Source organism: Sceloporus occidentalis, unplaced genomic scaffold (genome assembly GCF_023333645.1).
Source record: "Sceloporus occidentalis isolate IW3139 unplaced genomic scaffold, rSceOcc1.0.p SCAF_42, whole genome shotgun sequence".
Taxonomy (NCBI): domain Eukaryota; kingdom Metazoa; phylum Chordata; class Lepidosauria; order Squamata; family Phrynosomatidae; genus Sceloporus; species Sceloporus occidentalis.
In genome coordinates this window covers 874,353-891,058 of record NW_028317022.1, presented here as the reverse complement: position 1 = coordinate 891,058, position 16,706 = coordinate 874,353, and the positions used below count along the sequence as shown (strand labels likewise).

General features: G+C 40.2%; 1 protein-coding gene across 1 annotated transcript; it reads right to left on the bottom strand.

Annotated features, from left to right (window-relative positions):
• Positions 1-8,760: 8,760 nt before the first annotated feature.
• On the bottom strand, positions 8,761-15,573 carry LOC149289851 (heterogeneous nuclear ribonucleoprotein U-like). Its single transcript, XM_089490111.1, has 15 exons — positions 15,258-15,573; positions 14,889-15,125; positions 13,623-13,722; positions 13,461-13,534; positions 12,918-13,057; positions 12,734-12,833; positions 12,028-12,140; positions 11,632-11,895; positions 11,375-11,494; positions 11,152-11,271; positions 10,886-11,054; positions 10,305-10,565; positions 9,965-10,161; positions 9,152-9,226; positions 8,761-8,814 (listed from the first exon to the last, which is right to left on the bottom strand). The coding sequence occupies exons 1-15, from the start codon at positions 15,571-15,573 to the stop codon at positions 8,761-8,763; spliced, it is 2,340 nt and encodes a 779-aa protein (XP_089346237.1).
• Between the last annotated feature and the right edge of the window lie 1,133 nt (positions 15,574-16,706).

Sequence of the window (16,706 nt, the reverse complement as noted above, 5' to 3'; positions counted from 1 at the left end):
GGGTGTGTGGTGAGGGCAGTGTATAAATGTGTATGTATAGACAGGCGTGTGTGTCGTGATTGGCTGGTTGTTGTATACTGGGTAGAGGGGTAGTCTTATACGGCAAGTATAGCCCAAACTCTATATTTTAACTGGAAAAGTTGGGGGTCGTCTTATACGCCGGAAAATACGGTAGTCGCTTAATAGGTTATAATGCAGAGGACAATGCCTTGAGCTATTGGTAACACAGAAAAACCCTTTACTATAGCCACTGCAGATGTTACGTGTATGCTTAGATTCTTCTCCGCAGCGTGCACACGTGTGTCACGCTCTGTAACTAAACAGATAGCGTTGCAGAGCTGTATTGTGCTACTCTGCACCTCCTAGCAAATGCTCATATACAAATTTACGCTGTACCATTTAAAACTAGTCAATTTCATTTTCCTAGAACGTATATATAATATAAATTTGGGTTCCGTTATTGAAATCTTCATTTTTTTAATTACTTACAGGTAGAATCAAGCGCTCATGTGACTTGGCTGTTGGGGGATTTATTGCTACTACCTTGGGTTGCTGGTAAGAGTTTATCTCAAATATATAAGGGAGGGGTAATGTGTAAGGGTTATTTATAGGCATTCATTGATTTACAGCATTCAGTCATTATACCCCTTGTTTAAGTTACATCACAAAACTTTAAGGGCTAAAGTTACCATGTCTTTCCTTTTGTAATACCTAAAAGGATACTGCTCCATATTCTTTACCATTTATACACTACGTATCTGTAAAATATATATCTGCCCTGTGCAGTAAAATGCTCTAATTAGATTAGGGATGATCAGATTGAGATACCTATTAAAGAATACAGAACTAATCATTGCAATCATACATTTCTGATGCCCTTTATATTGGTGCATATGTGATCTCTTGTGTTTTCAAGGATCATGGGAATTAAAGTCTCTTAAAACTGTAGTTTAGAATTTAAGGGAGCCCTCACAGAGAAAGGTCTTCATCCCTGTTCTTTCCGAAGTTGATTCGAAGAAATGCCAACGATAAATTTGGTAATTCAGTACAATCATACTATAATGTAACACTGTTCAGTTGCCTGAACACAGTGGAATATTTAGAACTCCATTTTTAAATGTGCTTATCAGAAAAATCACTAGAGCGCTGAGTATCACTTTGTGTGATTGAGGGAAACTGATAATAGCAACCATAAATATTAGTGTGAACCTGTAAGAGCACATGGATGTCCCAATTTTATTATCTTGTAAAGAAAAACAAGAAACGGGTTGTATTTTATATTAGTCTTTATTGAAAAGTATCCACAGTGGGAGTCCAATCAGGATCACTAAATATCAGAGTACTTGATCTAGAATATAAAGCTCAAGCTTAATATAACGTTTTAGAACCTCTCGGAAGTTTTAAACATGAACAATGTTTTGTGCCTGTTGCAGAGACATACAAGAAAAACACTTGCCTTTACAACAATTAGACTACTGCATGTTTATTAGGAAACGCGTGTGTAGTTATGCCTGCCATAAAATGAATATTGTGAAACTTGCGTTTAGATAGGCACGTCATAACTTGTGTGTTTACCAAGCTGTTTGTAATAACTCATTATAAACCATTTTCTTTTCTTTAGGCTGTATTGTAGATATAACATTGCAAAGCTGAGGCTGCAGCAAAGTCTACTAAAGGATGCCGTCAAAAACAAGATCCTTTATGAAGGCAGCAGCATGGACCCAAACATACAAAACCGCAAACAGGACTCATAGGTGCAGGGCTAAGGACTTTTAATGTGGCCCTCGGACTCAGTATATAGACACCTTTTGCGAGAAATGTGAATGGAAGCCCGTTTTACACCATCATTCTGTTGAATGTCACAGACGTCAAATAAGATTTCACCTTGTGTATCAGTGTCTGCCTCTGGCAGTTGTCTTTCTAAAATAATTTTTTTTGTATTAAGTGTGCTGTTTTTTTGTTGGTTACAAAAGAGAATTCTTAACAGCTGTTCAAAGTAAATCTCACAGTATTGAAGCAGATAACATTGTGCCATTTTTTTTTTTTGTATCTTAATACTGATGTAAAGTATGGCTTGTACCATATAGGCAAGTGCTTTAAAGACCATAGAGGACACACTCATAGCATGAAGCATGTCAATACTTATCCAGGCCTATATAGAAACTAGGCAAGGGCCTGGCGAATTCACTATTGAAAAGCCAAGTTAGGCATTCATTAATATTGCAAATCCATATCAGAAATAGTAATTTGTCAGCTTTTCTTAATGTCAACTACAGGAGCATGAGAGACCGAACAGACCAGAAACTAACCGTTGAAGACCATATTGCATTATTTAATCCAGCATTTGTTGTAGTGGATATTCTTTTCTGTATTTTAAGGCAGGTTTCCTATTAGCTCAGACATAGCTTCAGAGAGAGATGCAAAGAGTATAAATGTCTTCAATTGCTCAAAAAGAACCTCTGGGGATTTTATATATTCCATGAAAGTTTTGAGCTGCAAGACATTTTAGAGTTTCTTCTCAAACTAGTTTCAATCTTAGCATTGTTCCTTCAGAGACAAGTTTAAATGACTAGAGGCCCTTTGTAGATTTTTCTTACTAGAAGGTACCATTGTTTTTTTGTTTTGTTTTTGAGACCAACTTTCCCTTTTAGATGTCCTCACTTGCAATCAGGGACCCCAGGGGGGGTCTGTACATGTGAAGAAATCTGTCCTGCCATGTCTTTAGAGGCAGCTTTAGCACAGTAGATGTAATTGTCAATGGACATGAAAATGAAATTGCTATATTTTACCAACATGAGATCAATATATTGAATCACTGCTTGAGCATTTTGGTTTTAATTCTGTTAAACACCTGGCCACAAATCCTTTCGCCTACCTCAACGCGGTGTTATGAGTACTTACATGGATTTGTGCATATCCATACCACACAATCTTATCTCAAATGGCAATCAGCCTTCTAAAATGGCAAGAAATTAAGGCTTTAAAAATGCAGTATAGATGTCTTCTAGACCTCTTCTCCCCCTCATTAAATGAACAACCTAGCAGTTTATACACAATGTTCAATTCAATAATAAACCTGAATGTTGGTTAACCCCTTCAATCCCAGGGGGTTTTGGTACCTCAAAGCCCAGAGCAATTTTGCCATTTTTGGGGTATGTCGGTTTAGCGATGATTCTCTTTTCCTGTGAATAGTGTACCCATGTAAACTATATATTGTTTTTTCAAGGAGAGAGAGCTTTTGTTTTCATAGCTGAAAATTTTGAATGAGAAATTTAGTAAAAACTAGCGAAGATTAGAAAAATAAACAAATGTTTTTTTACATTTTCCCTCTGAATCCTCACAAAATTAGGTAAAGTGATGGAAAATCCCCTCCAAGTTTATCAATTCAGGTGTCCTGATTTCAGAAATACCTAATTTATATAGATTTTCCAGACTTTCCCAGCATACTATTAGGTGTACAATTTTGTATAATTTTTATGCCTATGGCTTAACGGGTTTGGGGGTTGTGAACGGGGGTAGGAGGGTTATACTGGCTAGATGTTATGCTAGGGCAATGGGATGTAAGGTTTTTAAGAATTTTTTTTATTATCTTTTTATATATTTTTTTATTTTAATTTTTTTTACATTTTTTGTATTTTTTACATTTTTTGTATTTTTTTTTTTTTTTTTTTTTACACAGTAATGGTTAGAGGTCCTCCTAGGGACCTCCTGAACATACCAGTGATGTCACAGTGACATCACAGCTCATATTATAATTTTTTTTAGTATTTATATTATTATTTTAATGATTTATTTAATATTATTTTTAAATGACTAACAGTTTTGGTTTTTTTCAGCTTTTCTGTTACAGGCCGGGAGGGGGAGTGAGAGAGATGGTTTCTCACTCCCCTCCCCGCGATCCCCCTGCACCGATCACACTGATCTCTATGCAGGTCCTCACAGACCTGCATAGAGATCGCAGCGTCTCTGTGCCTCATCGGAGGGCAGGATATCCCCCGCAGGGGATATCCTGTCCTCCGATGACCTTCCAGGTTACGTCAGCAGTGACGTAACCCGGAAGGGAATGCTCGATCGCGCGTTTGCAACTGCGCGATCGGGCAGTTTACCGGTAACAGCTTACCGGCTTTCATGCCGGAAGCTGTTACAGGCGATCGGACAGCAGAAAGCCGGCAAAGCCGGCAAACGACAGCCTGGTCTCCCGTGCAGCGGCAGGGATGTGTCCCTGACGCTGCACGAAGGGCTGGACGTACCGGGACGTCCATAGGGGTTTCTTTGTGGGCGTTTTTTGGACGTCCCGGTACGTCTATAGGGGATTGAAGGGGTTAAAGCTTACATGTGTCAAGGAGTCAGATGTTGCATAGCACCATTTTGAGAGTACGTTAATTCCAATGACTTGCAGGATTGTATTGCTTCACACAGTAGAGGATAACATGTTGATAAACTAAGTCTAGCAGTATTTATGCAACTCATACGTACAATACATTTTCAATTCTTTTAGGCAAGACCATCTAATAGTTCTGAACAAGGGTTAATAAACAAGTTAATTAGTGGTGTTGCTCTATTCTACTATGGTATGTGACAAACCACCACATATCAAAGTAAAAAAGGTTCCTTTGGTTTGTAAATGTAATCTGCGGCATCACAAAAGGACACAAAAATGGTTGTGGCTATAGAATATACTGTGCCAGCATTTTATATAATGAGGGAGCAGGGCTTGACAAGCAATTGCCCATGGCTTTGAATAGAAGCAGCACCCCCCACATTTTCTAATATGCAAGGACAACGATTTTCTTTGGATGAGTATATAAACCGATAAAAAGGTTTGACGCAAGGATAATAATCAGCCCTGTAGGAAGGATAAGCCATGGAGTATAGTTACCATGTATGTCAACTAACACCTACATCTGGTACAGCACCAATCTATGGCCAGGCCAATGATTCACAGATCGATAGAGCAGTCATGTTATACCGCAGAAATGGAGATTATACTTACCTGCTTTATGTTTACTTACCACTCATACTTTAACCCAAGTGAGAATACTGAAAAACATCAACAAAATGTAATTAGTGCAAGCAATGCAGGATGGTTATAAATGTGGTAAGCCCCTCCTAATAGTATCTATTAAAATTTCCTTTTTTTGTGTATATAATATAATATATTTTTTTTAAAGTGGTTCCTGGTTTTGTAAAATTGTTTTCAGAGAGCTGTGTGTTAACCATTTGTATGTTTGTTATCTTAGCCCAGTCTGCTATTCAAGCACCTTAATAAAACTACCTTAACTTAATTCTATGAAGCAAAAGATTTCATTGTACAAACACCGTCATAAAAAAAAATAAAAATCAGCTCAATGTTAAGTTTGAGCAGGAACATCACCACGACTGACAATGGCAGCCTCTAGATATGAAGATAAATGGAGATTATTGGAACCAGTTTGGCAATGCTAAGCTACATTGCAGTAGTTAACGGTTGACAGACATTTTCCTCCGTGGGACACTTTAACACTAAAAGATGGAGTTATCGGGTTTAGCATCATATTTATCACAGCAACCAGTACCTCTCACTTGAGAGAGAAAATGAATTAAAACGTGTGTGTGCGCAAGTGTGAAGCATCCATTTAATGAAGGGGAGCATGAGATGTCTATCAAAATTAAACCAACCATACTAGTTTTGTGTGTTAACAGGTAAAGGAGATAAGCTAAGGTCTTGCAGCCCTCTAGTATGTTAAGACTGACATAAAAATAGTCCGATAAATTAGCTTGTCCTTGTTTGCTACTAGACTACTACAAGCTTAGACATGTGCAATTTCATAGCAACAGCTTTCAGACACCTGTGTAAAGAAATCTAAACGCAGATGAAAGGACATCGGGACAGACAGCCGTCACAAGCAGATGAAAGAGTGATGATAAGTACGGGGAGGAAGAATCATTCAAATTCCGTGCATGGAAGAACATTGCTGTGTATAATATACATGTTTAAAAACCATGTAAAACCAGTAACGTTTAATACACCTAAAGTGGTATCTTAATGTGTGAAGGCACGCATAGTATCCTTACTAGCCTTGGCACTGGCAGCGTGGATAAAATCTGGATACATTGACAAAGCAGTTGCTAGCATTACAAGCAAGAGTTTTACTTACATTTAACATCGAACTCATGCAGCAGGAAGTCTGCAAAAGCAAAGAAACGACAAAAAAAAATTCACTTGGGTGCAAGACAAAACGGTTATTGCTGGCTTCTTGCCAACGAGTAACATGCAAACATTCACCTTCCGCTACAGGGCGCCAAGTACTTTTGCTTCCCCTGATACCAAAGGACCTTAGATGCCATTAGTTGACATCAAATTATTGAAGGCTTGAGCAGACTATTCCAGGCAATTTAACTTTGTGGATTAAATAACGAAAAGAAAAAAAAAAAAAAATCACTTAAAAAAAAAAAAAAAAAAAAAAAAAAAAAAGCAAAACCAAACACCCTTGCATAGGGCACTAAAATCAACCAGTTAAAGTGGCCTTCAGTCACCAGATAAGCAAGCACAAGTATAAAAATATATATGTCTCCTAGATTGCAAATGAAAAATGTGCCTCCACCAGAAAATAATTTGGGGGGAAAAAAAAAAAAGCCAAGCTCTGTCGAGTTTCCATCTGGTGTAGTAGACTTTATAGCAATCCAAACCACAACCTACGCTTTTCTGAAATGGCTCGATAATGGATAATAAGTGTGGCTGAAAGGCTAACGTGTCTATAGTATGACCAAGAACACAGTTTGTGTATGTTCTGGGCTTCTTAACCTCCATAGCCATTAGCTAGGATTTCTAATGGAGTCAATTGCTTTCCTGGACCCCAATTTCACTTTAGTGTGTCACACAGCTATTCCCATCTCCTTACAAAGTTTCCTTTTTAGCCAACAGTAAAACCAGATTCTTAAAGCACAGTGTATTCCTCGCCAAGACAGTTCACCAAGATCCACTGGCTCCCATCCTCCTCCCTCCCTGCTAACCCAGGAAGCACACAAAAAAAACCTGAATAAACCTAAAACCATATATGTACACTTAAGGGGTCGATTTTGGGTTTTGCTTTTCGGGATAAACCAATGCACATGAAGTTAAATAAAAATAAAAAGGCACCAAAGATTAAGTAAGCAAGTATTTTATTTCAGACTAGAAGAGGGGATATCATCCCTTTGTAAAAAAAGGGAATGTTAGGCGATATGCAACTTACCATAACAAGTTAATTAAATAGCGATGCATGTACTTTGTGTACAAAGTCAGTTCATAGAGATACTCCCATCCAGAATTAAAGATGGGAGACAGTTATCAGCTTGTCAACTTTACCTTAAGGGCAATATGCCACAGAACGTCAGTTGCTCCAAAGCATTTTGTATCGTTCAGCTGGGACATAGGTGAAATCCCCTCCGTGTAACAGGTTACTTTATACCATGCTTCGCATCGCAGGGTTCTGACACCGCTGAAGTGCTTTGCACAGGTCTTGGGCAGCAGTATCAAAATAAAGCATCTGGTGCTTATCTGGAGCGACTGCCATGTCAAGGCCTTTGGAGATGTGCATACGGACCAAGGCCAAGCTGCTGTAAATGGACGGAATCCCAATCCACTAGGTTATAGTGGAGAGAGCATGGACATCGGCACATACCTTTCAATTCTTAAATGCGGTCATGTCTAAGCGATACTCAGTCATGGCAGTGGTGGGGGATTTTAACGATTATGTGACAATCCCAAAACACGAGAATGTAAATTCATTTTTGTTTATTTATTGCAAGTAAAGGACTACGTTTGAGTTCCAGGTCAGCCTCATTAGAGGTAAGCAGGCATAACCATTAAAGAACTGACATTATTCATAGAAATGCTGATTTGTAACGTAACTCACAATTGCATTAGTTTACAGAGAGTGGTGCAACTACAAGCACACTAGGCAAAATTAAAAGTCTTGAGGGCAGGGGGAAGTGGAGGTACAAAAACACACAGCTAACGTCATACAGATCCCATAGGACTGGATTAACAACAAGTGTAGTTTAATAAGAAACAGGCAGTCAAGCCTATTCTTGCAGAATTTGAATGCATAACAAATGGGGGGGAAAAATGGTGTCGATCCTTCACAAGTTAAAGTCTCTGCGGTTTCCACAGAAAGCACAAAATACATTTAAGAGCTATTTCAATACACTCCACCCTAACTATTCTGATATCCTTTATTTTATTTTTTTACTCCCATTTATACTGAAGACTGCCTTTTTTGAACACTTAAAATGCCAAGATGTTTCCCACTACAGTACGTAGAACATTAAAATGACATTGATCAATTCTCAAAGAGCCACTAAGTTCCAACATTTAAACTGTCAGCACATCTCAACTAGACCTTGCCTGGACTCTGGGGAGCAAATTCCTTAATAAAAGACACCAGGTACAAAGTAACAACTTTACTTTTGTATAGTAAAAAAAAGATCACATTACAGATAAAAATGTAGAACCCTGAAATACTGACACATTCTTTTATCGTGCACAATGCTGAGGTTCTCAAGAATCACTTTAAAACTACAATTAAAAAAAAAAAAAAAAGAAAAAAAACCCCCAGAAAACTTAACTAAAGAAAACAAAAAAAAAAAAAGGGGAAACAAAGAAAATTCAATAAAGAACCCGCAGGCACTTCCTCTTGTGGAATGTTTTTAAAAGTTAGCCTAAAGAAAAAAAAAACAGTCGACTTCTTGTGAAGGTTTTGAAGAGAAATATGTATCAGTTCATTTTTATTTGAGTATTCAATAATATCCTTGGTGGTACTGCTGGCTCCATGGCTTTTGACCCCAGTATTGCTGCAATTAGAAAAAGGGGTAAATATTAACATGTTAACAAGCTTTTAAGCTTATTTGCCAACAAGAATTGTTTAGATTAGGTGAAACATTAGATTCAGGCTCATCTCATTAAGTCAGCTAGGAGCCCAATCAATAGTAGATCGCGAGAAATCCTGTATTAGGTTTGCCACATGTAACCTATCAGTTTATTGAGTGGGGGGGAAAGGTGGCCAAATCTAGGTGTTTTCCTTGTGTTAGGTGTTCAGTACAGAAGGAGAAAAAAAAAAAAAAAAAAAAAAGATTTTTTAATGAAGTTTAATATGCAGTACGATGCAGCCACCTAGATTAAAATACTTACACCCTGCTGTTGCCACTGATTGTAGCCCTGAGACTGGTTTTTGTAGCCACGGTTGTTTCCCCTTCCTCTGAAGTTCTGCAGATTTAAGCAAGTACTTGTAAGAAACATTTACAGCATTACCAAGGTCCAAAAAGAACAACAAAAAACAATGAGAAATACCCAAAAGATGCCATTTCAATTATATAGATTGTTTTATATATCATATTCCGTAGAGGTGTACAATGGGTAGACAGGACACAGCATAAGTTATGAAACAAGCAAGGAGGGCCATGTTCAGACAAGCTTACAATCTATATTTATAGAAAAAAAAAACAAAAAAAAAAACAAAAAAAAAAAAAACTTATGGGAGACATGACTAATCTGGAGATATTCAGCTTTGGCACTTACAGTATAGAAAAGAAAAAAAAGCTTTTAGTATAGGTTTATCATTACCACCAATTAGGTTTTATGTATTTTTATGATTTAAAAAAGGCCCTAATTCTCCTGAACAGAAAGTATAAATTTGGGTGGTTTCATCAAATAAGGAAAAGCAAAATCATGGTGTAACCTAATAAAAATGAAAATATTTTGGTCCGTTGGTTATAAATACTATCCCAGGCCTGAAGGGGTTAAACATTTAATGGTTGCATGAACAGCCTTGTACAGTTAGTTATACAGCTCATGCAAACACATTATGTGCATTTAAAGAGCATATAGAGAAAGCAAAAAATGTTTGGATGCCACGATGATGAGTGCAGAGTGAAACTAAAATCAGTTTTTGACTAAGAAGTGAAATAAAAGTAAACCATATTTCTTAGTGACAGAGTATCTCACCTGGTTGTAGTTTCCACGACTTGGCATACCTCCACCGCCACCCCCGCGGTTGAAATTTCCTCGACCACTGTAACCACCTCTACTGGGGTATACTGGAGCACGAGGAAATGGATAGCCAATGGCACCTCCGCTGCCACCTGCGCCTCCACGCTGTGGCAGGTTACCCCGTCTGTTGTATCCACCACGGTTTACAGGAGCTGCAATACAATTAAGAAAATATTTAATTTGCTGGAAAATTTAACACATCTGACCCCTGCTATCAAAGTTACATTTCTCCTAATGCCAAGTGAACTGAATTGGTATGGTCGTTTTCTTCAACATTAACAGAAAATTTGAATACCTCCACCTCTGAAGTTGCCACCGCGCATGTTATATCCTCCACCTCCACGCCCTCTGTGGCCATGGCCTAGACCACCTCTGCCCTTCTGATTTTTGTTCTTGTTAACTTTCTTCATACCAATATTTTGTTTCTTCTCAGGGGGAAGAGATTTCTTGCTTTCTTCTTTGTACAGCTCAAGAAGTTTCTCAGCTTCTTCTTTCTGCAACTCTACATAGACTATTTCATCAAAGCACTCACTGGCTTCTGGCAGCGTGAAGTTACCTAGGAATTAACATTAGCAACATGGCAAATTAGGCTACAAATAAATATATGATGGGCATGAACAAAGCCTATTTAAGACTGGTTGTGTATTGCCTTGACAGCTTGCTTGTTCCGTTAGATATTAGCAAGAAATCAAGGCAAATAAGTTATACATGCTAACACTCACATCAAAACGCAGAAAAAAAAAATGCATCAATCTTAATATACTGCTTCTTTGCAGTGTACATTATTACCTGAATAAAACACGAAGCTACAGATAAAGTAATTAGACAGATCTATGCCACTAAAGATTATGCAATGTAACCCTAATCTCAACCAACCTTTCATTTTAAGAACAGCATGCTCAGGCAGGTCTTTTCCCTCCACTTCAGCTTTCTTCTGTGTCCTTTCCTTATACTCCTCATCAGTTGGACAAACAACAACTGCTTTACGTTGAAACCCAGCAAACAGGCACATTTTCCTTCTCTGGGCTGCTGAGGACACATTTGTCTAAAGAGATATTGGGGAGGTGAACAGAATATTTATTAAAGATCTTAAAACCCTAAAGGAGACTGAACTCAATCATAACACAAGAGGAGGCACTTACTTGATCCAGAATGAAGCTTCTCTTTTTACGAGCAGCAATCTCAATAAACTTGCTAAGACATTGAGGAGCCCTCTGCAGAAAGGCAGTCAGTTTTGCAGGATCAAGCTGTTTATTTCCCACCTGTAATAAACAGAGATTTAAGAAACCTATACAGCCTTAACATACGCAGGCAAAAAAATAAAGACGTAGGCCACCAGTCACTTGGGAAGGAATTCATTCTTACCATCATTTTTTCCAAAATGCTGCTTGTTCCAAGGACGTTGTACTTCCCAGGATTATCAGCAACATGTTTAGTGACCCATGAGGTCTTCCCTGCTCCTGGTAAACCGATCATCATGATCACCTGGAAAGACATACACAGTATCATAACTGCAAAGAGGCCTTAATGCAGTGAATCAAAAGTTAGAACAGTAGCTCATATCTACTAAGTGGGTAACATGCACAACTAGACACTGTACTCTGTGTCAGGTGTATACTTACTTCACAGTCTTTTTTCTGCTCCGGACCAACAGGTCCTCTCACACGGTTTTCCAATGGGACGTTCTGAATGAACGTGTACCCCTCAGGGACAGGAAAGAATGGTTCGCTCATCTGCCCAAAATTAAACTCCACAGCGCAGTTGTGACACAGAACATGTGGGAATAGAGACTGATCGGAGAACGTATCTTTAGCAATCTTAAATGCCACTCCCAGATCTTGTCCATTCTTTGCATACGAAAGTTCAACTTCATCACCTTCAAAGTTCTGCAAAGGAAAACAGATAATATTATAGCGAAGCTTGGCTTAAAAGACCATGGGCTACTGTACGGGTGGGTCAATTCACTTAAAAAGGAACACATTGTTCAAAAAAAAAAAAAAAAAAAAAAGTAGACTTACAGCAAAGCAGGTGATTACATCAGTCTCATCATATGTCTCGCCATACTGCTCAGATACACCATTGGTGGATTTCAATGCTTTCAGGGAGTATCCATAGGAATTCTCCTCTTCACCTAAAAGAATGGGAACATTACATGAACACTAAATATATAAAGACTCCAGCTACTGGCAATAAGTTCATAGATGGGGAAAAGGGGGTCTTGCAAGGATAGTCCAGACATGAATATCAACGCTATCAGAACAGGAAACCATCTCCCCTTTTCCCCCAGAAACAATATTTTAAGAGATAACCTAATGGGGGAAATAATCTTCCTAACCCAGGAAACACGTTCGATGCTCCTAGCGGTACACACCTTAAGCAAGATTATTAATGTGGTATTTGAGTTAAGTGTATACTAAAAGTAGTCCGAGTACAGCCTTCACCAGAGCAAGCACTTGAGCTGATTGGAGGCAAGTAGCTCAGACTTATTCAGAAAATCGCATCTTAAACAGGTTATTGAGCTAGGAGGTTCTGCAGACCACAATGCAACCACATGCATTAAAGTGTCCCTTTAACATTCCCTTTTATTACTCAGATCAACCATTTCAAGTTGCTGAGCTGTGTCCCTTACAGCAGTTTTACGCCTTTGACCAGCTTTAGCTGTCCGAATGCAAAACATCTGGAGGAATATAAAATAATCAATTTCTATAGAAAATTCCAACATACCAAGCATGAACCCTGATGAGCCAAGGGACCATCCAATTCGCACTTCATGAACATCAATATCTTTAGTGTATAAATGCTTAACAGGAATCTTCTCTGTAACCTAGGAATAAAAACAATGTTACCACACATCAGATACAAAAAAAAAAGTCTGTTTTAACATCAGTTTGACAACAAAGCCACTCACCTTCATCTCAAAACAAACTTTGCCTTCAGAAACGCCATATGTAGCTCTGCCTCCAGCCCAAAGGAAAGCAAAACTCTCCATGGTAAGAGAGGAAGCACTTAAGCGATCCCGAGAGATTTTGAAGTGAAGATCACAGTTATCTTAAGGGGGAAAAAAAAGAAAAAAATTTCAGATAAAAAAAAAAAAGACCTGATAGCAAACCAACATTTTAAACAAATGATTTGCAAAGGCTAGTAATTTGGTGGCTTAAATAGACAACACAATGCAAGATTTGCTTTCGAATAGGCCGTGTATGATTAATCCAAATTATGGAAAGACGCCTGCATTTTACAACCAAGAAATTACACCTATGAATTTTTCTTAGCCCACTCCATGGCCATGTCAGAACCACAAGAGATGGCTCATAGACACAAAGTGAAACTACATAACATCTAAACCTCTAACACCCTAGTTTAGACGATGACCTTTGAAAGTATATGAATAGAGAGACCCCAGCACTAGGTCAAATCAATGAACATTGATAAGAGGAAGATTTAGACTTACATGTGTCAAGAAGTACCATAGACTCATCCAGCTTCTCATCCTCTTCGTCTACCGGAGGTTGAGGAGATTTTGCCCTACAGAAGAAAGGTCACGGTTAATTTAAAGCCCTAGCTTTATATGTGTGTTTATTTTATTCTGTTTGCTACACACTGCCACACCTACCTGCTGTATTTGTTTTCCTCAATATACTCAAAATAGCCACGGCCATGATCTTCACGGGGCCTTTTTACACCCCTTTTCTTGTCTTTCTGGTCTTTGCCCTCTAAAGTGGGGAAGGAAACAAAAAAAAGTTGTCAGAGAGGGCTATTGAGGTTCAGAAAACCCTAAATCATTAAGAATATATAATTGTATTACGCACATGAATGGTACACACATTTTAAAGTATGCGTCTCTATGAATTTAGATGTTTGCACCATAGAATCAACATGGGTCTGACAAGTGATACAGGTAAACCGGATTCATCCTTATCTTGAGTAACCTGCTTAAGATCTCCACACTGGGAAACGAATACAATGAGCAACGATGGTACTATTCACCATAAACTATACGACTAAACTACTATATCAGCAAAGTAAAAGGTCCCATTTCTGCTAGCCGTTCTCCAACAGGAACATGTCACGCACAGCTGCCACTCGGGCATGCAAACAAATTGTAAAGAATCCACCCCCACAGCATCTAAGTAGTAGTTTTTAGAAACAGATGAGCCGGTATAGGCATCCATTCACCAAGAACAGCTAAAGGGAAGCATGCGGGAAATAACGTGCCCACCATACACATGATATCAAGTCTACCATCGTTACAGGATCAACACAGTCACATTAGCAGAGACCATAAAGGATGGAAACAGCCTCAGATACAACAGCAGCAAACTTTACTGACCGTTCATTAACCACAACATGCAGATGGGGGGGGGGTGATGATCTGAGCAATACGTCTTCGTACGTCATTTCACATTCAGTTTATTGGCGACATCACTTAAACAATCTTCTCAAATGTCTTAAAAATCGTGTCATACGGCACGGCCATTATTGAAATAGCAGGCGTTATGTTACATCACACACGTACAGCCTGAAAGCACCACCACTCGTACAAAGGACTGTCTGCGGTAATGATAAACAAGATGGAGGACGCAGCATGCAGCTGATCCCACTAGGCAGACAATGCCCACGGCCGCAACAGACAGGGGGCGCTGCGCGTTTATTTAAACACCAGGGGAATAAAAGGCCGCGCTCAAGCAGTGTGCCCAGGCGCGGATATTACATGGTGGGGGATCGCCCCAATTACTACAATGGAGACGTTAGGGTTACGTGACCGCCAGCGCTGGTGTGTCGCAGCGCGAAATCATCGGCTTACCCCAATACACCCACATGTACCGGACACACACACAAGCAGCATCCTTGATACACGCCAAACCCGGCCCGCACTTACCGCCTCTACTTGAGGCCCCAGCCTCCTCGCACTTGATATCCATGAGGGGCCTGGGACCGCTGGGCACGGACTCTTCTTCCTGCTTTTCCTCCTCCTGCCCGCGGCCGTTCTCATCCCCACCCTCCTCATCTTCTTCTAACCCCACAGGAATGCCTTCATCTTCCTCATCTTCTTCCTCTCCTTCTTGAAAACCTTGATCGTCTCCATTCTCATCTTCCTGGCCGGCGGGCCCCTCTTCTTCGCCCCCTTCCAGGGCTTCATCACCCCCTTCCAGGGCTTCATCACCCCCTTCCAGGGCTTCATCACCCCCTTCCAGGGCTTCATCACCTCCTTCCAGGGCTTCATCACCTCCTTCCAGGGCTTCATCACCCCCCTCCAAAGGTTCATCGCCTCCTTCCAGGGCTTCTCCGCCTCCTCCATTTTCTCCGCCAACCTCCATTACTTCCTCGTCCTCCTCTTCTTCCTCCTCGCCACCGACTTGCTCGTTTCCTTCAACCGGGTCTCCGCCAGCCTCCCCGCCAGAGCCTACCACTACTCCTCCACCGGATTCGGTCTCTTCATCCAAAGCGGTCTGAAGCCTCTCCATTAACTCGGCCTTCAGTCCTTTATCGCTTAACCCCCTCTTTTTAAGCTCCTCCTTCAACTCCGACACCTTGAGCTTCTTCACGTTAGCTGGGGAACTCATCTTTTTGTAACGGGAAATGGGGTGAGCAACACCGTGCACAATTGATGCAGGGGAGGGTATAAGACAGTCAGAAGCGCGGATCTCTCTTTCCTCGCTGCGTCGCGACTCCTCCAAAATGGCGGAACAAACAAGGACGGAGCGCGCTGCCCTCTGGGGGAGGAAACAAGAAGAGAATGAGGTTTTGAACGTGGGGATCTCAAAGGTCCTATGCGTCCCGCCCTCTAAGCACGAAGAGGGAGGAGCTGGCAAATCGCGTGCGTGCACTCGTCAGCTGTTACCCCTCCCACCACTATTGTTAACCCTTTGCCTGTCGGAGGCGACAGCTCAAAAGACGAGGAAACAAAATTCTAAATTTAGTCTCTCCCCCACCCCCAACTGACGTTGTTCGGTTCGGCATACGTGTCGAGCTCTCAATCATCACCCACACTCGTTAGGGTGAGTTGTCGACTAGAAGGGAAGGGGAGTTACATACTGGTTTTGGTTAAAATCCGCCCGTGACTTGCGAAATCCTAAATTATAGGCCGCTACCCAGAGCTCTTACCTAGAGAAGGCAACGCAAAGAACATATAGCGCAGTCGCAAAGGATAAATCTCACAATTGGGGCTGTAAGGTGCGCAAACCTAACCGTATTATAGCCCGGGAGACGCCTTCTTCGTATACCGTATTCACTGTAATAAGGTTGCTGTGCACACTCTCGTCTGGGACAGCATAGGGGAGGAGATAGAACACACTAGAGATGATTCCCGTAAATATGCTTATTATGCGTACTCCTCAATAGAACATGTAACCCGGGGCAGCACCTCCGATAGGAGTAACTTTTTTTTTCTCCTCAGTCTTGTATTGGCGGGACCGGATTGTCTGGGTGTAACTACCCTCTTTAACCTTGAGAATAGCAAAGGCCAAGTGAGCATCGAAGGCCACCGTACTTACGTTGTCTTTTATACATTTCCTTTAGAATGCATTATACCCGGTATTAATTGGCGTCTAATCAATAAAACGAGTTATTTGGAGAGCTGTTTCAGTTCCTTGATTTCTTTTTGAATTATGAAGATCCAACCCCAGTGAGCATTGCCACAGGAAGAGCCTGCCCGCCCCTGTGTAATTATTTATAGTAAAATCAGTGAAATTTCTTC